The sequence below is a fragment of the Drosophila arizonae genome, chromosome X, assembly GCF_054131065.1.
Source record: "Drosophila arizonae isolate 15081-1271.41 chromosome X, UAZ_ARI_1.0, whole genome shotgun sequence".
Taxonomy (NCBI): Eukaryota; Metazoa; Arthropoda; class Insecta; order Diptera; family Drosophilidae; genus Drosophila; species Drosophila arizonae.
The window spans coordinates 720546-746590 of NC_142927.1; the positions used below are offsets into that span (position 1 = coordinate 720546).

The window sequence follows — 26045 nt, forward strand, 5'->3', positions numbered from 1 at the left end:
TATGATTATAATTTCGTATTTATTTAATTAGATTAGTTTAATTTAAAGCGTACTATGTCTTTTCATATTCAACAACCGCTCGACGACCCCTAAAACCGTCGAGCTTCACACTTACATTGTAAGGGACACAAATTAAAAATATATATCTGTATAAACTTATAGAAATTCCAATTGGAAGGGAGTGGGGTGAGGAATGGGGGATGGGGAGGCATTAAGGGTAGAGCTTTCTATTATACACAACAAGGGAAGCGGGGGGCTCTACTCATTAATGCTTTGGGCCTTGTTATCGATGCCCATGTCGAGGGGTGGTATATCGCGACCCTCGCCGTTGGTCAAGGGCTCGACCTCCTCGCTCTTGTTAGGATCATTTGGCTTGTAGTTGTAGGCCATGAACATGAAGAGCAGCATGTCGGCGAACATGAGACCGGCGAACAGGAAGAACTCGCTGGCCTGCGATTCAAAGAGCGCCGCCTCGGCGATGATCACGACGATGACGTTGCCGAAGGCCACGGTCAGCAGCCAGCAGGCCTGCAGCACAGACTTCATGCTGGGCGGCGCCTGGGCATAGGAGAACTCCAGCCCTGTCACAGAGAACATGACCTCGCCCAGGGTCATGACCACGTATTGCGGTATCAGCCAGAGTATGTTCATTGAGTTGGGCTCCGTGACCTCAACCAGCCTGTGGGCATAGTCGTCATTGACTTCATTGATGAGCAGAGTGTAAACGCCGCCTGTGTGGACGCTGAACTGGCCGACTAGCTTGTTGTCAATGGAGACGGCGTAGTCGCCAGAGGCGACTCGCACCAGGTTCGTCTCATTCGCATTGTACTCGTACTGCTCCTTGTTGCTCTTCCACACGATGCGTCGCTGCTGTTGCACCTTGGCGAGAGTACGGACCAGGGGGTAGCTGTCCGAGGGCTTGTTGACGTAATCCTTCAGCCAGAAAGAGTCTGAGCCGGGTACCGTCTCATTGCGCGCATTGAGGAACAGCGACCAGGCAGCGTTTTCCGTGAGCACCTGCGTGCCAGCCTTGTACTCTGGACAAGCGGGATCCGTGCCGATGATCTCATATTTTAGCTCAACTTTGTCTTTCACATAGATGTGCTTCTCCACCTGCATGCTATATGGCTCCAACTTCCAGGAGTCCAGGGAATCAAGGTTCGTTTTGAATGTGTAAGCGCAGCTCTCTGGATTGAAGATGCGCAGCTGCACATTCTGGCCGTAAGGTAATTGGGGATAGGTTTTCTACGTGGACAAAACAGAACAAAGAGAACGAGAGCACAATAGAGACGGACAGAGAGACACCAAGAGAGGGAGAGGGAGAAAGAGAGAGTTGTGAATAGAGTAAGGTGGGTGCAACAACTATCAGTGTGGTAGAGGGAAACTTACCTCCAGATTGAGCTCGACAATGCCAGAAATGATAAAGGCAATGCCAGCTAGGATTCCGCCCATGGTAAGCTTTTGCAATGGACGACGTATGCCAATCAGACGCAAGGCCGGGTAGAAGGCGACATCGTATAGGGGAATGAAGATAAGGATGAGCAACGGGTTGAGCACTTGCAATTGATCCGGCTTCAAGTCCCAGGAGCCCATGTCGCCATCCATGCGCGTCGCCTGGAAGGTCCAGCGCGAGCCCTGCTGATCGAACAGTGCCCAGAAGACAGGCAGCGGCAGATAGAGGAAGAGCACACGCATGAGCACCTTGACGTCCTCGATCATTCTGCGATCGTACTTCTTGTCCGCATAATCCAGCCAATGCTCGCGCGGATTTGTCTTCTTCTCCTTGCACTTCGTTGTGATTGCTGTCCAGATCGTGCTGCTCACCAGAACCACCATATTGCCAGCTGGCGGCTTAATCTTGTAGAGTGGACGGCCGAGGACAAAGACGACCACCGATATGATCATTAGGATGGCGGGCACTCCGAAGGCCAATGGATAGCAATTGATGTCATCGAAACAGTGCACATCCTCTCGCAATATGGGCGTGACGGTCGTCGAGATGAGCGAGCCCGCATTGATGGAGAAGTAGAAGAGCGAGAAGAACGAAGTGATTTGCTTCAGTTGCTCCGGCACCTTGAACTGATCGCCGCCAAAGGCCGAGACACACGGCTTTATGCCCCCCGATCCAAGCGCTATCAGGGCTAGGCCCAATATCGTAAACGTTTCCACCGGCAGGCTCAAAGGTCCAATGGCGCCCAGGGTCAACAGCACCGATCCACAAATATAAACCAGCGACAGGTACAAAATTGTCTTGAATTTGCCTAGCCATGAGTCCGAAATGATAGCACCGAATATGCACAGGAAGTAGACGAACATTGTGAACACGTGGAACACCACAGTCGCCGTGTCGTCTGAGTAGCCCAGCTGTCTACTCAAATAGAGGACCAGGACAGCTACGGATGGTGAAATAAGAAGAACAAGGATTAGCGGGATTTATCCAAGAAGTCTCGTAAAGAAATCACGAACATTTTTGATAGATTCGTGGGATACGGAAGATACGAGTTTCGTTCACTACTTACTGCGCATGCCATAATAGTTGAAGCGCTCGCAGAACTCATTGCTGATGATAAAGAATACGGCCTTGGGATAGGGTAATTTCTGTAAAGTGTCAAAAGGATCGGATTAAAATCGGACGAAAAGCTTCCGGTCTTTGCCTGTGCTTACCTTCTGCTGGCCCTCCGCCTCGGCAACAGTTTTGAAGTTATTGCTGGGCTCTGGTTCGATGGCATTCGTCTTCCGGTCTAGCTCTGCCAGAGACTTGCCATTGCTCGCTGGCTCTACGCTTGCCGCAGCAGTGGGGGCTGGAGACTCTTGGACTGATTCGGCTTTCGACTCCGCTGTGAAGGATGTATTCTCGACAGCGCCTGCCTCAGCGGGCTTGATATCTGCAAAGGAAAAGGGGGAGAAAGGAAATCAGCTCAGTCGGGCAGTCTACTGAAAAAGTCAATGGAATGTCACCAAGAAGCGGTACTATCTCTGGCGGCGATGCCATCGCGACTGACAGTAGCAAAGCTCCTATGGCACAGATCAGGCACACTTTATCGTTTCAAAGTCAAATGAAATATGGAATCAGACACAGGGCATAAATTTTCAAGCATTAGCCAAACAGAGCGTCATTTATCGCCAAAGGGGAATCCAAATACGTGCTCCAGGCCATACAGATAATGCGCCCGCTAGTCTCAGCTGTCCGCTTGTCAAACATCGTAAATGGATATGCCTATGAATGCGATTGCGAAGAGTTGAATGGAACCAAATCCTAATGCTAAGATGCATTAGCTGTCAGCTGACGAATTGCACAGCTCTCAGCTGTTAGTCAAGTGAAGCAGGATCGCCAAGGGTCGACGAGCTGATTCCCTCTCTGGGAGTATGCGGGACTCGTAAGCAAGGAGCTATGCACAGCAGCTGAAGTCTTAATCTACTGCTCGCTGGCCTCTCATTTAGACCGGGTGCTTAGCTGTCGGAGAAGGAATCGTTGAGACCCTATGAATAAAACACTGTTACAAAGCAATTATTGCTATGTGGGCTCCACATCTGTCAGCTGCGCGTTTAGTCTTCGAGGCGCTCAGTGTCGGGGAGGGGGGAGTCGAGGCAATAGACTGCCCATTCAAAAAGCAATGCTGGACTTGACATGTGCTATCAGCTGGAAGTCAGGTAGTCTCAGCTCCCATTCAATAAAGCAGAAAGCGTTTAGTCGATCATTCGTTAATCGCATGATAAACATTTTGATAAACATTTATGACGGACATTCCGACCGTATAATTCGCACAAGTCGAGGAATTCGCTCATATCAAATGCATGAATTGCCTTGTACTCGACGTGGCTTGCTCCTAATTTCTATTTTCGTTGGCGTTCCGCCCACTGTTTTGTCGTCCCTCGTATCGTAACGCTTATCAAAGTCAGGTATCGCTTGGCGGTGGCTATTTGAAGTTTCGATTTGATTTGATTCGAACCGAGTCGAGACGATGGGAACTAGCAAAACAAATTTGTGCAAATTGTTCAATGTCGTCTGTCGTTCATTCAATGGCTCAATTATCGATAAATATCGCTTGCCGATAGCTCTGATTGCGTGGCATTCTCATGCAGTGACTCACTCATGATTTCTCTCTCTCCTTCTCTCTCCCCCTGGTTGCCTTAGACATACATATATTTGCCAAGTCATAGAGCCTTGGCCGTTGGTTGTCTATATTATGATAATACATTCATTCAGGGTATCTTGTAGTCAATCATTGCCATGCTAACATCTTATTTACACTCAGTTTGCTCTTGAGATCTTTAGAGTTGATTAAAAACTCTTGATTCATAGCTTGGGTTGATATATTTATAGCTTCATTTATTCATTCCAACAGATTTTCTGATTGCTCAATGTGAGAGTTTTTACTCGTCTCTCTTTCTCTCTCTCTCTATCTCACTCCCTCTCTCTCTCTCTATCTCTGTCCCTCTACATTATATATATTTCTTCGTTATCAATACATGAAAGAAAACTTGACAGTATCCACCTGTGAGAGTGTTCTCATACTTGCTCCTTGAATTTAATTGGAAAATCTATTGAGCTTAGTCATGAGCATTTCTTGGTAGTGAGATAAGGGGAAATGGGCGAACGTGTACGAGTGGCAGGTAATACGATTCGGATGTACATGTGTAACAGGGAACGCCATGTGATTACCACTTGATAAAGTCGCGAGTCACTGGTCGCGGGTCGCGGGTCGCAAGTTGCGAGTCGTAAATTGTGGGAACAGCTCCATATAGATTCGATTCGGCTTATCATTTTTATAGCTGCCTTCGCACTATCAGCTACAGAATAGCGTTTGTTTTGTGAACAGCGCCAAACTGATTTACAAGCGATTAAGCTCACTTCTCATTGATAAGCCTTTGTTCAATATGGCCCACATTTTATTGGTCCTACGATAGCTCTATTGCTTGGCTCCACTATATCTTCGTAGCGGCGCGTATTTTCCCACGAGTCAAACTCACTCCTTGGCCGCGTTTCTCTAGTTTCTTATGTGCCTTGATTTCGTTGCAAGAGTCTCTTCACTCTTCTTTGTTTCCTTTTCTTCTTATTTCTCTTATATCTTCTTATCTGTTCATGTCGTCTTGTCTCTTATTCTGTTGCTCTTCTGCTTTGTATCTTCTCTTCTGCTATTTTATATTCTTTTTTCTTTTGATATACCTTTATTTCTTCTCTTCATCTTCATCTTCTTCTCCTTTTATTTACTTCGACTTTTTCTCTTAATTTCTTCTTCGCCTTCTACTCGTATCCATCTGCTTTTAACTCTTTCTTTTATTTCTCTGCCTCCTTCTTCTTATTATTCAATTCGGTCTTAAATTTTCCTTTCTCTTTTCCAATCTTCTCTCCTTCTTCTCTTTTGATTATTGGTGCCAAAAACCGCAATTACCGACCAACAGGTAGTGCGCCACAACAATACCCCCGACTCGAACAGCATCCAGATGCATAGTCAGTCAGTCAGTCAACTTGGGCTGCCGCCAATTAGTCATGCAACCAATTAAATCTAGTCGCAGTCTATCTGAAGTATACTATGTATTATGAAACGCTCTATATGAACAAATTTCCATACGTTACTCATACTAGGAAATGCAAATGCGCCTTAGCATTAGCCATACATTGAAGTTGAATGCAGCTTCAAGCATGCTTGAAGCTTGATTGATTGACTGTCTATGGCAATACAGAAAAGGGATTACGATTGATGGTTCGTGTATACTTGAAAAGCAGAACATCAATCATGATTGACAAGATCAGCATCAATCATGTAAATAAATGCTACAAGCTCAAGAATAGAATAGAATACGAGTGAATTCAATGTCAATCGTGATTGATTGATTGATATATATATATTTATTTATATATTTATCCAGATGTATATACTCGTATATTCACGCACAAATAATGGCATTCGCTCAATGAGTACAGTGAAGCCGCGCTACAGATTGCCGTGACGAGCGAACACTTAGAAGCTTATCGACCCGATAAGATTGGCTCAACTAAGATTTAGTACACGCGCCTCTATCGGGTATTCTTGGAAGAATTGAAGAGGTGAAGAACTAATGCCTAATCGCCAATTATGCGAGATAAGAGCTATCTGTGGACATGTGTAAGGGTTATTTATTGGAGTAATACTCCAAAAGTCTTAGTTGACAACAATACGGATAGAGCCAACGATGAAGCAGAGGTTACTTATACACTATTTAAAATATATTTATTTGATTTATCTAGTATGTTTATAAATTTTTTAAAATCTCAATGTATACACTGATTTCTTGCATTTCCTGCCACATAACACTTCCGCTAATTGTGAAGAGTTACACACATATTTCTGTTTCTCAAAATGTATTATTCATGTATTTACTCGTCGGATAGGCCCTACAGCAATCAGCAGTATATAGTTTGTTTACACTACTTAGGGGAACCCTTTGATAGGACCTTTGGATTATTTTCTCTTCTTATCCGTTATGTATGTATATATATATATGTACAATAGAAAAAGTATAAGTAAAGAATTACCATTTTCATTTTCCGTCATCTCGCTGTTGGGTTGTTATCACTTTATATCCGTTACGCGACACTTGGAATCGAAAAGAGAGAAGAGAAATCAGAAACGATTCCATAAAGTTACATGAAAAAAAAAAAAAAAAAAACACAAAAAAACAAAACAACACTTAAAAATTTAAATATAAAATCGAGATAAGCTTTCAATATTTTCTGAATTTTATTATTATTTTAATTCACACGTAAAGTTCAGAGGCACAAATAAAAACACACAGAAAGTGATAAAAATACAAAATAAAAAAAAAAATAAAAATAAAAATAAATAAGACAAATAATTATATTGGATTCAAGATGTAAACAAAAAGTCAATGAATATATCTGTGTTGCACGATTCGTGATTATAGTCGTAATAGCTAACACTCACGTCATAAACATTTAACAGAGAAACGACAACACTAAAATTTCAGTTAAACAGTGAGAACGTGCAGTGGAAACAAAAAACGATGGGAACGCGCTTGCTCGACTCGCGTCCAAGTCCGCCAACGGCATTCAACTGACTGACTGAATGATGTCCGAAGCGCGTAAGTCAACTCAAGAATCCGTCGGCGTCGCTGCCAGCAGCGGCAGCGGCAGCGGCACCGGCATCAGCGTCGTCAAACTAATTCGAATTCGACTCAGACTCGAAGCAGCGTCGCGACAGCGACAGCGACGGTGACAGCGACTGAGACTGCGAACGCGAGCGAGAGTGCGAATGCGATAGCGACTGCGCACGTGCCCTTCGATTTCGTTTGCAACTTCGATGCCGAGCAATGACGGTGGCAGCGACTGCGACTGCATGAATTCCTTGCGTATGCGTCGACTGCAACTGCACACGATTCCTGAGCTGTCAAAGCCAACGGTAGCGAATGACCTCCGATTGGATTTCACTGCAGTTGCGTTCCGCCATTGAGCTTGACGCCGACTGCGATCGTTCGTGTGTCCTGCGTAAGCGGAGTCGAAGGCGAAGTCAAAGTCATTCATTGGCAATCACCAGCTCGCAGTCGCTGTCGCTGTAAACCGTTAACTAAGCGCATATCGGCTTATCAGGCTATCAGCTTATCGTCTTATTGGTTTATCGGTGCAGCTGAAGTATTTACGAGCAGAGAACGCGTGCGCACGTCCTTCGCCTTATTGAGTGACTGATCCGAGCGATCTACATAAAGTATAGCTGTATATATGGACCATATATACAGCTGTATACGAATACTTCAATAGAGCGAAGCATTCGATATCAGCGCCTTATCTGACAAACATTAATTAAGCGGTTTGCTTTCTTCTGTTTATTTCTGCCAATTCATTTCTTATCTGCACAGCGTCTGGTTAGGTAACGTGTCGAGAGTTTAGGCGTATCTACAAGATACTTTTCAATTACCACCTGGCTGCATACCTCTGCCTAGCTACCTGTCTGTATACAAACATACATATATCTCAGTAGTTAGTATAGTATATGTACATAGTTATCCGCCTAGTCAGCGCTCTGCAATGCAATACTCGATTACAAAGTGCAATGAGAGTATATAGACTTCATGCAAAGCTCGTCTAATCTTTCTCTTCTCCTAGAGGTTATCGCTTTGGGGCTACAAACTGTCAGCTTCAACAAGTCTAATTCTAGAATACGAAAGTATTGCAGGTGGATTAGCTTGACCTACTGAAATTTCAAGCAGGTCGATAATAAATATAAATTATTTTAGTTGTTTTGGTAGTGTGAGCGAGTTAGATTAGTTCCCAGTTGAATCAATATACTGACCTCCATTTAATTAGAATTCACTTAGTTGGTAATTTCGCCTTATCGATTAATACTAAATAGCTCTATCAATCTTGATTCCCTATTTGAAATAAGTTTAAAGTATCTTATCACTCCTGATATTACTGATACTATTCAGCTCAATAGGTATAATTGTTTTTCTATATTCGCAGCTCTAAGATGGGCGACTAAGGTTGTTCCCAAGCAAAAGTCTATTCCAATGCTCTAATCTATGGATAGAGCTGACTTGGCGCAATTGAGAGCGACATTGTTTTATATGCTTAATCGTTCCGCCGATAAGCGATAAGCGATAATCGATAAGCGATAGATTAGACTTTATAGCTGATGGCTGATGGCTGATAATTGATAAGTGATAGGTGATAAGCGGATAACTGTACCAGGGACATATTTACGATTAACTATATAATACTTCATACGCACTCCGATCTATACATATGTATATACATATGTATATGTACATATATCGTAAAAATGGCTGTATGACTGAATTATGGGTTGTTATTGGTTAGACGATTTATTAACTGCAGGAACTCATATACATATGTATCTACATATAAATATTAAAGTCGCATTATGAATGGATTGAGTCAGAAGTTTGTATGATGTTATAGGCAAGTTTAACAACCACAAATTCCCGATAATATATGTTTATATATATGTATGTATATATAATATATATATATATATATATATATATATATATATAGAATCGTTAGGCAATGTCTTGAGAATTTCAAGCTAGCAATAGAAAATATAAATATATTTCTTTGTTGTGAAACAGAAACAAAGCTAATCTCTGATTAGACCTATGACTTAGATACATATACATACTTACATATATGTATATTCATATACATATAGGGAGATGATATATTACAAATAATATCCCAAGTGTAGTTGCTGACTTTATAGATCATGCACTTGAAAGCTGCACACTCCCCTGACAAGCTAAATAACTTTGTCATAAACCAAGTGTTTTTTTAGATTAGCTGAAAGGTAAACAGGTCCGAAACTCATAAATTACCTGTAATGGGAGTTTCCCCAAGTTCGATTACACAGCCAAGGGCTATTATTTTGGGCTCCACAAATGTGCCTACGGCTACGTCTAGCTCGAAAGCTCGAAGGGGAACCCTTACAAAGGATTTGCGAAAATCAGAAACGCAAATGTAGTCGGAGTAAGTCACGAGTCGGCTGTCAGGCTTCCATATACAAATGTGCTCAGTTAGCCGGAAGTAAAAACAAAATGGGAATTTTCTCTAAGTCGCCCTCTGACTAGATTGGAGAGGAATCGGCTTTCCAGCCGATCCAACTGCACACATATGTACTATGTGCATGAATGCCGCCCATTCATGTGTCAAGGAAAATTGCATAGCTTCGAGTCTCCTATCAACAATTTCATATATTTGGCGTCCACGCTTTTAAATGTTTCGGAAGCCTGGTGAGGATCTGGATTTGAATTTGAGCTCACCGTCGAGCGACTACGCTGGCAGTTACCTTCACTCGGATAGCGAAGTGGGTATGTGAACATATTTTAATCTCTCAATTAATGTCGCCCTATTCCCCTGCTCATTGCATCACTCTCCATCTCTCTCTCTCTTTATCTCTCTCTCTCTCTCTGTCGCTCTTTCTCTCTGTCTCTGTCCCTTTGCCTCTCTGTCATTCCCTCTCCCTCCAGGTTCATTACGTACTTTTTCCGGGGATGAAAATGCTGGCGTTAACAGCGCTCGCACCCGCTTCCAAGATGCGGAATTCGATATCAATGATACGGATAAGAATGACGAGTCAGACAGTCTGGAGAACACGGGGAATGAATCTGATAATGAGGTAAGAGCTAAATATAAACTAGCCCAATTTTTATACGCAGAACTCATTTTCAGTGGGAACTCAGGGTATAATGGTTTTGTTAAAAGTATGTAACAGGCGTGGCAGACCCCACAAAGTATATATATTCCTAATCAGGGTGACGAGCTGAGTCGATTTAGCCCTGTCCGTCCGTATGTATGAGCGCGTCGATTTCAGAAGATATAAGAGCTAGAGACTTGAAATTAGTTTTCCTAGGTACTTGTATACACGCGTATATCGAGTTTTTCTCAAACAATCAATTTAACCCCTTGTCTAAAACTAGTTTTTTTAATTATACACCCTTTGAGGTATTTTATAGAATTTCGATTTTTGTTGTAATTTACCCCCACACCTAAAGTTTCCATAGTACACACTGCAATCAATGCGTGTTTATGCTTGCATCCCTACGGCTTTCTGTGTATGTGTTTCTTGTGTAAGCCGAAAGATGCGAAGAATTGTTGTGAAATTCTTCGAAGAGTTTAGGGAATTTCCTAGTCGGGCAGTCTCGACTAGAGCTTTCTTACTTTTTATACCCTGAACCCATTGAAAATGGGAAATCAGGGTATAATGGTTTTGTTAAAAGTATGTAACAGGCAGAAGGAGGCGTGGCAGACCCCACAAAGTATATATATTCTTGATCAGGGCGACGAGCTGAGTCGATTTGGCCCTGTCCGTCTGTCTGTCCGTCCGTCCGTCCGTCCGTCCGTCCGTCCGTATGTATGAACGCGTCGATTTCAGAAGATATAAGAGCTAGAGACTTCAAATTTTTTTTAAATGTCCGTAATTACAGCGCGCATATCAAGTTTATCATTAAAAATCGCTAACTCATCCCGATCTTTTTTTATCGATAAAAAACCTTATCGAAAACCAGTTATAAAATTATATCTTCTACACCCTTATTGCTAGAGTCTCCAAATTTTTAATGTATGCTTATATGCAATTTATACAATTTCGGTTTTTGGTAAAATTTACCCCCCACCCTTAAATTCACCCCCTCACCATCACTTTTGTAAAAAGCGTATTTCAAATACTAGAGACTTGGGCTTTGGAATATACACACATATTCACCATATGATTACGCTCTAAAAGTTTCATTAAGATCGTATGTCTACAAAAGAAATTATTTAACAAATAAATTCTCATAATATTGCCCACACTGCAGCGCAGCCCAAGCGCAGTCGCTGCTTACTGCGCAGTTAGCAGAGCGCAGGCTTATGCGTGCGTGTGGATGCATGTGTATGTATGTGTGCATAAAAGAAGTGCAGAATGATTAGAATATCAGCTTGGAGGGTTCAGGGTATCTCCTAGTCGAGCAGTCTCGACTGGAGCTTTCTTACTTGTTTTTTTTATCTATTTATTTATTTACTTATATATTAGCGGTATCTGTATATAAATGATATCTGTCAAAAAGGGTATTCAAAAGTTGTCATAGCCGAGTTAACGCTAAGTATTCCTTCTCTTTTTCGTCGTTCGCTGGCTGGGCTTACGCGAAGCACCAAATGCGCTTCGCATTTGTCGCTCAGCTGAGATTGCGGCGCTAAAGCTGCGGCCGTGGAAGGGGAGAAGCTGAGATAAGTACACATATGCGAAGCAGTGTTGCCAGTTCAGCCTATTTGTGGCTAATCCCATCTAGCCTATTTCTAGCATAATTTTAGCTCATATTGCAAAAAAGTCGGCAAACGAAGCGCTCAACTGCGTTAACTAACATATTGTGTGGAATTATTATTTGCTAGCAAAAAAAAAAAAAAACACTTCTAAACATATTCCCCATATTTTGTGTATTTTGTCATCTTGCCTGTCATTCCAACATTTTATGGTCTCTTTGCTTATTTTTACCCACAATGCAACTTCTTCAGCAGCTGGCAGCACTGATGCAAACATATGTAAATTCATATTTAACAGTTGTAAGCATTGAACTTGAGAGGAATGAGGTAGACGCCGCCAATGCGCTGACGTTGACGGCGACAACGACGACGACTGCGCTGCGCTGCACTAAGCAGGCAGCTAAACTAACAAAAGAGCGCGAGAGTGAGAGAGCGAGAGTGAGCGCGAGAGCGAAATGTTAGTTAAATGGCGCTGCAACGTACATACATACAAACGTACAAATGTATGTGTGTAGCTCTCGTGCCTATTGCCCCCACCCCCCTCAACTAAACCAATCTGCTCGCTGTTTATTTTCAATTCTCATTTGACGCTTTTTCTATGTAGCTGTTTATTTCTTGTTACTTATTATTTACTTTATTATTTATTGTTATTATTATTATTATTATTATTATTATTTTTTCTTTGGATTAGGATGTCTGCCGAATTATCGCTTAGAAGCGCAGCTTACACTTGACTTGCGCTTCATTTAAGTACATATATTCGCCCTCGCAGTGACGTCGCCGTCGCCGCCTGCGTCTGCGTATGCGTCTTTTTGCGTCTGTCTCTGCTTCTGCCTCTTCGCTGTTTGTTTTGTGCGCAAACGTGACTGCGCTGCAGCAGCTGGCAGCACCTGCTAAAAAATATTGCAAGTTCGCGCGTGCGTTTTTCGGTAGTTGATTAAATTCCAAGCCGTAAATTGAACTTGAGCTGAGCCTTTTGTTCGTTTTGTGAGTATGTGTGTGTATATGTGTTTTTGTAGTTTACTACCGCACCAACAATAATAACAAGAACAACAAATAATGAAAGCAGAAGACGTTGAAGCAACAGGGGCTGCTGCCAATAGCAAATCAAAAGAGTTGGCAATTAGTGAGAAGCAGTAAGCGGCAGAGAAAGAGCAAGAGGTAAGCCTAGTGTACCGTTGCGTTAAACGATTTGCTGGACAATTATGGAGCTCGATTGCACAAACATACTTACATACATATGTACATTGTGTATGTATGTACATATGTAAGTAAAAAAACTACCTGCCTAATTGCCAAACACGCACACACACACGCACACACACACATGCGCAAGTTATGGTCAGCGAGCCCTAAACTTGGAATGAAAAGAAATCAGTCAAAGAAGTCTGCAAAGACAGCATCAACTGACTGCGTCGACTGCGACGCCTGCGTCAGTTTATTGTCACTTTCAGCTGGCACTTGAGAAAGTACAAATGTACATACATATGTACATATGTAAGCACACGCACACACGCACACATGAGTGCAGATCTTGTAAAGCATACATACATATGTACCCATACAGACATGCATATGTATGTATGTATGTATACCTACAAATATGTACATTTACAAGTTGGCAAGCAGAAATTGTGCACAACTTTTGGCCATATGCACACATGCACATACATACATACATATATGTATGTATGCCAATGTGTGTATGTATGTATGTATGGGCATTTAAGTAGCAGTTGAGACAAAGCTGTCGTACAGCTGTGCCGTGTTACAGTTAGTGCCTTGTAACACGCATAGCCAAAGTAAGAACAGTTATTTTTAAGTCTTCTCTCTATGTATGCGTATGAATATGCAATATATTTATGTTTTCTTTCTTTCCCTTTTGTTCGTTCTGGAGGTATCTTTCTGATAAGATAAATGTATGCATGTATTTTAAGAGCATAGTCAAGAAACAGATTTCGGGAAAATAATACCAAATTGCGTGGCTACATAATATTGATAGTACAATTTAGATAAGAGTTGGATCGAGATGGAGAAAGACTCATATAGCAGGCTGTATCATGTGATAAATAAATATAGAAATCGATTTTATTGTTGATTCTAATATAATCTGGATAATCTACACAATATACAGTGGAGATCCATCTAACTTAACCAAATGATCTGGAATTTATATAAATCTCTTTCTCTCTCACTCTTTTATTGACGTTGGTCAAGAATAGCGCCTATTTAGAGGATCTCCTATATTGACCCAATTCTCTACTAAAAAGAGATGACCTTCGCTGCTCATACATATATGTACATATGTATACATATAGATGTGTTTAGAGTGTGCCAATCATCCTTTTATTGCTCGCAAATTGATTAAATTAATCACGCGAAAGCGAAATCGAAATGAAATCGAAATACATAGAATCAAAACAATATACATATGTATGTATGTATGTATATGTAGGCATGTATGTAGATATGAATTTGCGGTACACTCGTCTTCCGATGCCGTCGACCTACTTTTTTTCAATAGCTGACAACGAACCAACGAGTTGAACAACCCAGTCAACTCTATAGGTACAGATTTATATATATGCATATGTATGTATGTATATACTAAATATATGTATATAAATAAATCCCATTATTGATGTGCCTGAACGGGTCTGCAATTAGTTGCTTTCGATCCCACAATTAAAAATACAGCTGACATATATATATTATGTATAGTATATTGCAATGCATACTGCCAGGTATAATTACCCACTAGTCTGAATGAGCGTCGTGAGAATGTGACGTCACGTAATCGACAACTGAACGCCTCGAACGTCTCTTACAAAACCTGAGACTGATAGACCTTCAGGCATCCCCATAGTCCGGCCTATCGGGGCGATAAAGCTATACGTAATACTGTGTAACATTGCCTATGCTCAAGTGATTGTCATTTGATCATCACCGCCTCGTCTAATTGATTACGCTCGATTGCGGCACCTTACACTTCTGGCGGCCGAGGAGAGCGAAGGAGACTGAGCGTGATGGTGAAAAGCAGCGTTATCTGCAGATCGTCAGCTCGAAATAGAGATGGGAAATTCCGATAAGCTGTTGGAACTCGATTGGATATCATTACAATACTGACTTAAGCAAATATGTAAATATATGTATGTGTATGTATGTGTATGTATGTGGCCATATCTCTCTACAAATACAAATTGCATTGTGCCTTTACCAGTGTCAACAAGAATAGAATTCTCTCTGTTTGTGTAGAGCTATACAGATGTATGTAGATATTGCATGATCAAAGCACCCTGTAAAACTGTGACTTACCCAGGGAAAAGGGGTTTAGGGAGAGCCCTGTTAAACCAACTTTAAAAAACTCAAGCAATGGTTCTCTGTGCTTGACTTTGTCTTTAACGGTTTTGTGCGTGATTTCAGCTACTGCAAGTGCAGAATTAAAATTTGACTCACGTCTCGTCCCACTACTTGGGGCAGGTGGCTCAAACCCGTTTGCCGGCTCACCTTGACTAACAGCAAATGCGGATAGAAACCAAAATAAAATGCGAAACGAATTGAAAGCGAAAATGAAATACACTAAAGTCAGACAGAGAGGGAGAGATAGAGAGAGAGAGAGAGAGAGACAGAGAGACTGAGGAGAGACAGAGAGAGAAAGAATAGACTTACCCAAACAATCGCGATAGCGCAATAGGTCAGTCTTACTATTGTGAGAATACATAATTACCTATCTATCTATATATAAGTCTGTATGTTTGATTTCATATAGTAATCTATTGCTCGACTAGGCGACACCCTGTTCAGTTGCTTTTTTTGTCTTACCTACTTATGCCCTTAGAAAACTTTAACTTTTTTAAATAAATACTTTGACTCATCTTCGCTTTAGCTGAACTAGCCGATACCCTGCATTCATAATAATAGGTCTGCTTTGCTTCACAGTCTGTGGCATCTGGTCTCGAATCATTACAGATCTAGCCACTAGCTGAATGCCCTTGATCTGAATCGACTTGAGAATACCCTGTATTGAGTTCGATAGATATAAATCCGCGAGTATTTGCATCGTATTAAAGGTTTCATTTTCAGTCGAGTGAGCTCGACTAGGTGATTCCCTCTACGATTTCGTATGCTATCAAGATTGAATGAAGAAATTCCAATTGCTATTTATATACCAATATATGTGTATACACATAGACGCATATAAACATTATCTCTCGTAGCACTCATAATGAGACGAGATTACGCTTGAATGCCCTCAAACTAACAGACTTGGCAGACATAAACAAGGCCTATCTATCAGCTAGATACCCACACTCACTATACATGTAGATATTTATATATAGACAACTGTTTAGTGGGCAATCGCAATTGATGGAAATTTGTCCAGTCAGCGAGCTATGATGCAGCACTTTTCCCATTTGATTTGCCGAGTGTGGAAGATAATGAGACTGGAGATAATGATGGATCCAATAATTTATTGCTCAAATCACTCTCCAAGTCCCTTCACTTGACTTTGCCAGCTAACGACGCATCTGTTCTCTTCTAGCTGCTGGATTACCCAAAAGCTGTGGCATTCATCGTTACCAATGAGTTCTGTGAGCGCTTCAACTATTATGGCATGCGTGGTAAGTGGGACCCCTCGGAGTATGACTGTCCCCTCCCTCTATGTGTAGCTCCGCCTCTCCTCTCCTAGCTATACTGGTGCTCTATCTTACCCGTAAGCTGGGGTACAACGAGGAGACGGCGACCGTGCTCTTTCACGTATTCACGATGCTCGTCTACGTTTTCCCCATCGGTGGAGCTCTTGTTGCGGACGGCTGGCTGGGCAAGTACAAGACGATATTGTACCTGTCGATCGTATATAGTGTCGGTGCGATGATAGTCGCCATTGGGGCTATACCTTTACCGTTGATGCCTGTTAAGTAAGTACCTACTGACCTATACATGTAGCTGCTAATATGAATGTGGATGAGGCATGCACAGTGAATTCTCGCCAGGACGGATGATTCTATGATCTTTAATTAGAACTTATTAGCCTATATAGTTCGGATTGTATACTCCATATACTCGCAATATACTCCAAAGAGCATTTAGGTGCTCTAATTGTGTGTTCTAAAAAGTTGATCCAGAAGTGTACTAAAAAAGAATTACAGACGACCTCTGTGTGGGCTGATGAAGCTGTTCGCTAACCGAGATTTCACTGTTCATGCTCATCTAGATCATGAATCCGAATTGCTAATTATCTTGTTCTACTAGGATTGTCACCATTGCGGGTCTTCTGATGATTGCTATGGGCACTGGCGGCATCAAGCCCTGTGTGTCGGCCTTCGGCGGCGATCAGTTCCGGCTGCCAGATCAGGGCGCGGAGCTGGCCAGGTTCTTCTCGCTGTTCTACTTTGCGATCAATGCGGGCTCCATGATCTCCACGGCGGTCACGCCCATCCTGCGCGCAGATGTTCAATGCTTCGGGGACGATGACTGCTACTCCCTGGCATTCGGGGTGCCCGCTGTGCTGATGATCATCTCGATGGGGATCTTTGTGGCCGGCAGATTGCGCTACAGGGTGCGCTCGCCGTCGGGCAACATGTTCTTCGGCGTGTCGAGCTGCCTATCGAGCGCGTACAAGGGCTGGCGGATGAATCGCAAAAAGAGTCCTTTGCCCCACTTTCTCGACTATGCAGCGCCCTCTGTGGGAGATCAGATGGTGTACGACACAAAACGCCTGATCAAGGTCCTGCTGCTCTATATACCCTTCCCTGCTTTCTGGGCCCTGTCCGACCAGCAGGGCTCGCGCTGGACCTTCCAGGCCACCCATATGGATGGCGACGTGCTTGGCTATCACATCAAGCCGGACCAGATGCAGGTGATCAACCCGCTGCTCATCCTCGTCTTCATTCCACTGTTCGACTATGTCGTCTATCCGCTGCTCGCACGCGTAGGCATCACGCGCCCGCTGCAGAAGCTCAGCATTGGCCTGCTGTTCGCCGCCATTGGCTTCTTTCTGTCGGCGTCTGTGGAGCTGTATCTCGAGCGGCTGGAGCCGAAGGCTGCGCCCAGATTCCCAAACATGGTCCACCTACGTCTCTACAATGGGATGCCGTGTCGCTATGATTTCATCAGCGAGCACGAGGCAGTTGCCGCCTCCATCGATTCGCTGTCCATGTGGTCCAATTTGGAGCTCCGCGTGCCTCGGGCTATGGAGGTGGGCCTTAGGGCGAAGTCTTCGAGTAAACGCTGCCCGAATATTGAGGGACGTCTGCACCTTCAGCCAGGCCAATCAGTCAGCTATTTCCTAACCAAGGCCGGTCTTCGGGAATTCTCCGACGGCTTAAGCACTGTGCAGCGACTCAATCGACCTCTGTTGCTGCGCACTTTGATCAACACGCCCTCGGAAGAGGGTCCCATTCGGCTGAGGGCTCCCGCGTCGAGCCTCGCCAGCATCCAGCTGGACATCGGCAACCTCTCGGCCCTGCACGAAGTCGCCCTCGGCTATGGCGAGCTCGACATCAATGGCAAGCGAGCCGCTAGCTTCGATGTCCAGAAGGGAGGACTCTACAGCCTCCTGGTTCAGGGCAATGCACGCGACGGATATGTAAGTGAACGAGCTGGAACTAGTTCAGTTGAGAACTCCATAAAATGAATCTCCCAAGAGTGACTGGCCAACAAAGGCTTCCTTCCCGCTTCCTACTTGTCTGTCATCTATCCCCCTTCCCATCCATTGTCTTCCTTCTATTCGTGCAGTAAACTTGTATCACTGTGTAATTGTGTCTTTCATCCCCTCTGCAGGAGTACAACATGTTGGAGGTGGTGCCCCCCACAACGCTCTCGATACTTTGGCAGCTACCACAGATCGTGGTCATGACAGCCGGCGAGATAATGTTCGCGGTGACGGGGCTGGAGTTCTCGTTTACTCAGGCACCGCGCAGCATGAAGTCGGTGCTGCAGGCCTGCTGGCTGCTCTCCGAGGCCATTGGCAACATGCTGGTGGTGGCCATAGCGGAGGTGCAGCTCGTCCGCACCCAGTCGGCTGAGTTTGCGCTCTTCGCCAGCTTAATGCTGTTCAACATGATGCTCTTCGTCTTGCTCGCACGCAACTACACCTACGTGGAGGAGCCAGACTCGGACTCGAATTCTGAGCCTTCCCGGAAGGTGGACCAGGAGAGCGACGACACTCTGCCAAAGGAGCCCTCCGTCGAGCAACAGCCGCCCAAAGAGGATGACGGTGTGCCGGTCACCTATCAGAACGATTATCGGGGCGATGTCGACTAGCCCATACATTTGGGCATCTGTATTGCGTATATATGTATATATCTGTGTGTAATCAGATCACGATGGAGTCGTCTGCATAGCCGTGTGAGTCTAGTCTGTACACCTTGATATGCGAATAGTCCGTATAGTATTCTTCTTTTTAAAATTCTCATTTATTTGCTTTAGCTTTTATATATTCCTTTGTAGTTAATTTGTAATCCAGGTGCCCGTTCACCAGGTGTAAAGCGAGTCCATTGGCTCCATATAATATGCATTTGGGAACGTGAACGGGTACTGTCGACTGCAATGCTCTCACTCTGTTATTTGCTGGCTTATACTTTTATTTATATAGATATAATAGACTATTTGAAATGATTATATCTATAGATTGTTTTTTATCGAAATATTTGTATATTCCTTAAGTACGATTTTGAAACATTTGTATTTTATTTCGCTTTTGTTCCTGCTTTAAAAAAGTTATCTTAAGAATTTATTTTATTATCCTTTATATAATTTATCATTTCCTTATTGGAAAAACATACAAATTTATTTCTTTTATGTATGTTATATATATTTTTTGCCTTGCTTTTATTTTTATTTTTATTGCTATTTATTTAATAACATAGATAAATTTTTTCCCTTTACAATTACAATTTGAATTTATTTTAATTTGAATTTGTTATATATATTTTTTGCCTTGCTTTTATTTTTATTTTTATTGCTATTTATTTAATAACATAGATAAATTTTTTTCCCTTTACAATTACAATTTGAATTTATTTGAATTTGAATTTGTTATATATATTTTTTGCTTTGCCTTTATTTTTATTTTTATTGCTATTTATTTTAAAACATAGATATTTTTTTTTACAATTACAATTTGAATTCAATTTATTTTGAATCTCATCGTCTTTTTACGGCAGTTAAACCAGGGCTGGGCGCTTCGTGCACGTGGCGTTGCCACCTAGCTGCAAGGGGCTGCTGCGTGGACTGTGTTTAGTGCGCGATCTTTTATTTGGCAAAATTCAAATATTAAAGCAGAAACGATGCGATTGGGAATCAGAAGTGAATAATAATGCAATAATGCATTGGGAAGGCTCTTCGCAGCTATCTCCCGAGTGCAGCGGAGGCTCGAGGCGTTGCCCAACATTTACGGAGCTGTGCTGTGACAAGTGGCAGCTCCATTGTATAACGCTTTTCGCTTCGCACTCGCAGACGACTCTGAGGCGAACAACGTAACGGAATTCAGTTAAATTTGTACAGTGAGAATAAAATTTGCACGGGAAAAGAGTGGAGAAGTCAATGACTTTGGCAAAATGTGAATATGGGAAAGGCATTGCCATCGCCAATGGCAGCGAGGAGGCATTGCCAGCAGCAAGTCGAAGCCGTTGCAGTGCGACGAGCGAAGCGAACGAGACGAACGAGCATTGATTGCAAAGTTGAACAGTTTGTGTCTATACCTGAGTGGAAAAAGTTGAAAGGAGCTGAAACCGGACCGGACCAGGACTGAAAGTATTCTGAGAAAACTAGTGAGAAAACAGGAAATGCAGCTGCAGCCAAGGACATATGGAGGGAATATAATAGAACAACGGGCAGGCAGGCAGAGGGACGATTAGCCAGACAGCTGTAGTGGAAGAAAACAAACCCTCATTAGGACTGGGTCTACAGGACTAAGGACCAGCTGAGACCCTGAGCTCGACTACCTGAACCGGACCGCGACTACCTGAACTCCTTGACTACCTGGACGAGCAACTAGCGAGTCTGCCTCGTCGCTGGCCGAGCCAGCAGCGGGCACAGTCGAGCACTAGCTCTGGAGCGAGCGACACGGTCAGGAGAAGTTAGTCCAAGGATTCCTTTTTTACAATTTTTTTTGCAAGTGCTAGTTTTTCCGAGTATCAACTGTACCAAGTGCCCAACACAGTATCGATATATGAAAAGAGAGAAAGAGCCAGCCATCGAACGTCCATAAATCAGACACGAATCGCACATCAACTCGATAAAGGAGCAAAGCAGCTGAGTTGCCCACAAAAGCGAAGGCCACGAGCGAGCGGGTGAGTGGGTGCACGGCAATGCAGTTCTGTGGCCCCCGGCGGGCGGCAGCTGCTCCCGCAGGGGAGCGCTGCTCGATGCCCGGAGGCAGGTGAGGCGCGGTGCGTCGCAATTGCTGTTGCTGCTGCTGCAGAGGCGTGGACGTGGCGGCGGGTTTGCAGAGTAATTTCTACTTAGATCAATCAAGCTGTGCCCTGGGCATGCGGGCGAGCGATGGGCGAAGCAGCAACGAGAGGGGGAGAGAGCGTGAGCTTTGCGGCGCGAGCTGAACATATGGAACAGAGCGAGACAGTGGAACACGAACGGCATCCGTTTGATGCCGCACACACGAGATACGAGACGAAGCGTACCCACATACTTCTATCGCGAGTGTGCGTGGCATCACATGGATGCGAGCGAGACGACATGTCGTGCGACTAGCTTACTGCATGCGAGCGAGCAGCTCGGCAAGGGAGACGCGCTCTCTCTCTCTCTCACACTAAAGCACACACACAGTACACGTATGTTCATCTCGCTCGGCAAATGGTTGACGGCGCCTGCCTCCGCGCCGAGCCGCGCAGCGCCAGGGCAGAGCACAGCGATTCGAGTGCATAAACAGCCGGCGACAGAAGCCACATAAACCAAGAGAATTGCATGTGTATAACAGTCGTAACCAGTGGGTCAAGTAGCCCCTGTCCGCCAGCCCACCCCTCGCACACACACACGCGCAGGCGCACACGCACCACCGCCCCACCCACAACAGACTGGATTGGACTGCGCTCGCCGCCTCGAGCTCAGGCCGGGCGCTTGCCTAACCTGGAAGCACTCGAATAAGTGTTATACGCCAATAAAGCACTGCCACTGTGCAACTATCACACCCAGGGCATCCGATTGCCACTAACTACGCTAGTCGATCACCTCACGAGCCACTTTAAAACCAGAGAATGTCATCGTATTCGTCCATTCCATTCCATCAAACTCCGCATTCAGTTGGCATACATACATATATATCAGTATACTGTGTGGCAAGTATATATATTGCAGGGAAAGCTGATCCGTCAATGTCCGGCTGGAACTAGTTCCGGCTCTTTATCGTTTTAGCGAAGACCGTGTCGCTGGGCTCGACTGTCACGAGGCAGAGCAGGGGGAGATGGAGAGAGAAGAGTAGGATAGCAGTCACCAGGCGGAGCAGGACGAAAGAGAGAGGGGGAGAGAGTGTGCGAGAGAGAAGGGGTATAGACTGTTGGAGTCTTGTTGCTAAGAAAAGTGCAGAAGGCGAGTAAAGGCTGGTAGAGCCCAACTCGTGCCAGTTCCGTAGTTGACTAGGACAACAGAAACATCAAAGAAAGGCGCACCTCAACTGCATTCACGATGAATAACATAAGGGAAAAGCTCGATCAACAAATCAGGTATGGAATTAATATAAAAATGAGAAAATAGAATTGCTCAACTGGATGTATATTTCCACAGGCCGTGTCGCTCGGCAGGCAAAGAGCCAAAGACCACAAATAAAGAAGAGTAAGAGAGAAAGCCAATACTCCCTAGACTCAATCATGTTGTAACACATTTGCAAATAAAGCCATGCCACTTAGACTCAATCACAGCCTTCAATCCCGAGAATAGACCACGGCACATTCACTGGAATGGCTAAAGTCGCAGCATCAATCATGATGTGTCACTGCCGCTGGCACAAGGCACAGTCATCAATCAGTAATCGATAAAAGGGAAACAATTTGAGTTTCCCCCACTTCGCTTTGAGATACGCAACGCTTGTCCTTTTGTTTTCGAACTCCGTTCTGTTCTCCTTTTCCGTTCCCATTGTACATAGATCATCTTCCCTCTGTATATACGAGCCCCACCTCTGACTGTTCTAACTTGCATATTGCTTACAGCAGTGTCAGTGACTGATCCTATAGACTCTATATAAATCTATATAAAATGCCTTTAAAAAACTGCCTCCAGGTGAGTTTCCCACGTCCGTTTGGCAAGCGCTGCGCTGATTGTTAAGGGATTCGAACCGCTGCCTTTGTGTGGGCTATAAGCAAAAAGAAACCCCATCAAATAATAATATAAATATCGAAATATGAAACGTTCTACGAGCGATGTGTGCCGCAATTAGTGCAATAGATATAGAAAGGAAAAAGAAAAAAAAAAAAAAAAACAATGAAAAAATATATATACATATATAAAAAAAATATATAAAAAAAAAGTGCAAATTATTAAGATATAAAAAAATAAATGCACAAACAAAAAAAAAAAAAAAAAAAAAAGAAGAAAACCTAGAAAGTTTTTAAAGTTTACGCAGGTATTTTCGAATGCGGCGCAAACGAAACTGAAATTGAACGAGCCAAAAATAAAGTTGAGTAGGTTGAAGAAAAGACGGCAAGCCAATTGCTCGTGACACGCCTGTCCCGAGCGATTGGTTTGCCCAGCTAAACGATATGAAAACCAACTAAAGCAAAAAACGCCTGATTGTGGCACACATCACATGTGGAGATCAACATCTCAAAGTCCCGGAGGCGGAAAGCGCGTTGAAATCCCTGCGAACAGATCAGCGAAGCGTCTTCAGCAGCCACGAAGTAGACTGCAAGAGAGCGCTACTAACCTATTTCTATGCCGATGTTCTTTCAGATGAGTCGAAACGAATCTTGGAGCCACAGCTGCGCAGCCAAAGTTTTTGTTTTCTTTTAGTTTGATTCGATTCATGCCCTCCTCTGTTCGACTCCATTGATTCCAGTTGCGATCTCAAAGTCTCTTTCCAAATCCCGCAGCTAGATGCTGTGGATCCTTCACTGCTTTGTCTCGGTGTCGAGTGTCCTGTGCTGTGCTTTAAGCAGTTTCCGTGTCTGCGTTCCTGGGCTATTCGGCATGGAAGATCATTAAAGACATGAAAAACTGAAGATGAAGAAGGCACTCAGAGTGTCAACAATAACGCCAAGAGGCGTTGCCAGATCATTTTGAAACCAAGAAAAGAGTCTACTAATGGGATTATTAACGAAATATTCCTTGAAGGCCTTGCCATATCAATCAAAGATGCGAAAGTAAGAATAGATCTAGGGCAAGAGAAGCATCAAATGTGCTTTAACAATGTATAATTAGAGTCCAAGTTGCTCAATGCCAAGAGGCGTTGCCACCTTAGTCAAAGATGCGAAAGCAGAAAAAAGTTACAGAAATTGATCAGCAAACCTTATTTATACCAAAAAGCATTGAAAAGATCTATAAGAACGCCAAGAGGCGACTGCAATTGAATTGATTACCAAATATTTTTCGCCTAGATGCGCTGCCAGATCTAATGGCAATTTGGCAATTTGTAAGCCAAGAAGCGTTGCCATATTCAAGTGAAGATTTTATTTATTTTAAGAATGATTTCCCATTTGTAATAATTATAATATATATCATTTTCAATGCCGAATTTTAAGTACCCAACTCACAAGCCTCTCGCACACAACAGTTTTTGTTCTTGTTATCGATATTCAGCTACTGCGTCCCACACCATCCCATTCTCCACTCTACTGTGAATACACAAACTTCATCTGCCTCGTCTTCCTCTTTTTCCTTTTCACTTCCTACACTCACAAATCGTTCGGTCAAAAAAGAGAAAAAAAAAGAAAAAAAAAAAAAAGCAAAGATAAGAAAATGAAAAAAAGAGCGAACCGTGCCTTAAATATAAAATGAATATATGAAAAAATGGAAAAAATATTGAATTGCGTAAAATATTTAAGGACTGTTTGCCAAGCATAAAAAAAAAAAAAAAAAAAAAAATTATGTATATAAGCTTGACGCTCAGTTCGAAAAGAAAATGAAATGAATACAAAAAAAAAAAAAAAAAAATAAAAATAAAAAAAAATATATATATATATACATAACAATAATTTCGGATAAATGTTTTACGCAGTTCGAAAATCGATTATAAAGAAAAATAACCCAAATAACCAAATAAAGGAAACCGAAAATGAAAACGAAATACAACGATAAAGAAAAATGCACTTTGTATGGAAGCGTTATACGCGCTTCAAAGAAGGCGCGACAAAAAAAAAAAAAAAGATTGTGTAACAAGCACTGAACTGTTATACGTCTGAGCCGAATCTCGCGAAAAACTCTGAATTTGTTTCAAATAACTAAATAACAATTAGAGGCTCGGCTCAGAATACCTAACACTAACTCCCATTTCACATCTCAAATCACTCTTTCTTCTTTTCAGTTTTTCATTGAGCTAAAAATAAAAAATTTTAGTTTAAATCAAATTCAACACTCTTTTATTTGGGGAGATTGGGAAGCTTACTGAATCTAACAACTTTTTTCAGCTTTTCTTAATACAATTAGAGCTTAAGCCAGAAAGGAATGCTTGAAACGTTTGAAAGAAGTAAGTTGAGTGAGGGACTGCGTAAGATGGACAGAAGTTTTGGAATCGAAATATTACTTGATTCTATTCAGAAAGTAAATACTTCTCTATGGCTTCGAAAAGGTCTAATCTGTAAGCATTGGATATTCTCTGGCCCAGTTGCAGACATTCAAAGGCAAACTGTGTATTCCAAAAACCATTTTTATCTTTGCCTCAATTCATATACATGAATATATAAGTACTATATATCTATATGTCGATTTCGAATGAGCTCGAGAAAGTTAAGACTTTCGAAGATCGTTCATCCGTTTACTAAATTATGGATGACACCCTTTGGAATTTGTCTTCTTTGGCTTAGTCTGGTTTCCTGTTCCTGGCTCTCTGTATTATACCAACGCAGTACCAATGCAGGTTTACTTTAAGCTATTTTATTGGACAACTCTAACATCATTCAAATTAGGTTTTACAGCTATGTGGTATGAATTTCGTATTGGCCTAAAAGTATGTGAAGATTTTCTAGGAATGATCCTGCAAGTATACTATAGAATAGTTGTCAAAAAATATATGCGTTTGTATTTGGCAAAATTTGACTGGTTTTGTTATAGGGTTTAACTATCGCAGGTAACTTCAAGGGAAGCTTTTAGGCTCAGACCCGGTCCAGCATAGGGTTGGTGTCTT

At 42.8% G+C, this 26045-nt stretch overlaps 2 protein-coding genes across 14 annotated transcripts; one reads left to right on the forward strand and one right to left on the reverse strand.

The window, feature by feature from the left end:
- Window positions 1-15200, reverse strand: LOC108619116 (peptide transporter family 1). 3 transcript variants are annotated; one of them, XM_089473340.1, is made up of 6 exons: window positions 15068-15200; window positions 6518-6578; window positions 2665-2885; window positions 2520-2598; window positions 1390-2393; window positions 1-1245 (listed from the first exon to the last, which is right to left on the reverse strand). In XM_089473340.1, exons 2-6 carry the CDS (start codon window positions 6534-6536, stop codon window positions 259-261), a joined length of 2310 nt encoding a protein of 769 aa, XP_089329466.1. In that variant the 5' UTR covers window positions 6537-6578; window positions 15068-15200; the 3' UTR covers window positions 1-258. The 3 variants fall into 3 exon arrangements, with proteins under 3 accessions (XP_089329466.1, XP_017870947.1, XP_089329465.1); XM_018015458.2 differs by lacking the exon at window positions 15068-15200 and adding an exon at window positions 6927-7087; XM_089473339.1 differs by lacking the exons at window positions 6518-6578; window positions 15068-15200 and adding an exon at window positions 2959-3077.
- yin (solute carrier family 15 member yin) lies at window positions 8977-25269 on the forward strand. 11 transcript variants are annotated; one of them, XM_089473329.1, is made up of 10 exons: window positions 8977-9822; window positions 9982-10130; window positions 16296-16374; window positions 16443-16671; window positions 17006-18341; window positions 18536-19102; window positions 19921-22434; window positions 22496-22543; window positions 22918-22987; window positions 23657-25269. In XM_089473329.1, the coding sequence occupies exons 1-6, from the start codon at window positions 9729-9731 to the stop codon at window positions 19016-19018; spliced, it is 2370 nt and encodes a 789-aa protein (XP_089329455.1). In that variant the 5' UTR covers window positions 8977-9728; the 3' UTR covers window positions 19019-19102; window positions 19921-22434; window positions 22496-22543; window positions 22918-22987; window positions 23657-25269. The 11 variants fall into 11 exon arrangements, with proteins under 11 accessions (XP_089329455.1, XP_089329453.1, XP_089329454.1 ...); XM_089473327.1 differs by having other exon boundaries at window positions 22496-22987; XM_089473328.1 differs by lacking the exon at window positions 23657-25269 and having other exon boundaries at window positions 22918-23303.
- The last annotated feature ends 776 nt before the right edge of the window (window positions 25270-26045 follow it).

Coding starts and splice junctions, on each gene's coding strand:
- LOC108619116 (XM_089473339.1), bottom strand. CDS start 2,992: ATGGCATCGCCGCCAGAGATAGTACCGCTTCTTG. Junction 2,599..2,664: donor AGGCGGAGGGCCAGCAGAAG/GTAAGCACAGGC, acceptor GACACTTTACAG/AAATTACCCTATCCCAAGGC. Junction 1,246..1,389: donor TTGTCGAGCTCAATCTGGAG/GTAAGTTTCCCT, acceptor TTGTCCACGTAG/AAAACCTATCCCCAATTACC.
- yin (XM_089473327.1), top strand. CDS start 9,729: ATGTTTCGGAAGCCTGGTGAGGATCTGGATTTGAATTTGAGCTCACCG. Junction 16,375..16,442: donor CAACTATTATGGCATGCGTG/GTAAGTGGGACC, acceptor CTCCTCTCCTAG/CTATACTGGTGCTCTATCTT. Junction 16,672..17,005: donor TTACCGTTGATGCCTGTTAA/GTAAGTACCTAC, acceptor TTGTTCTACTAG/GATTGTCACCATTGCGGGTC.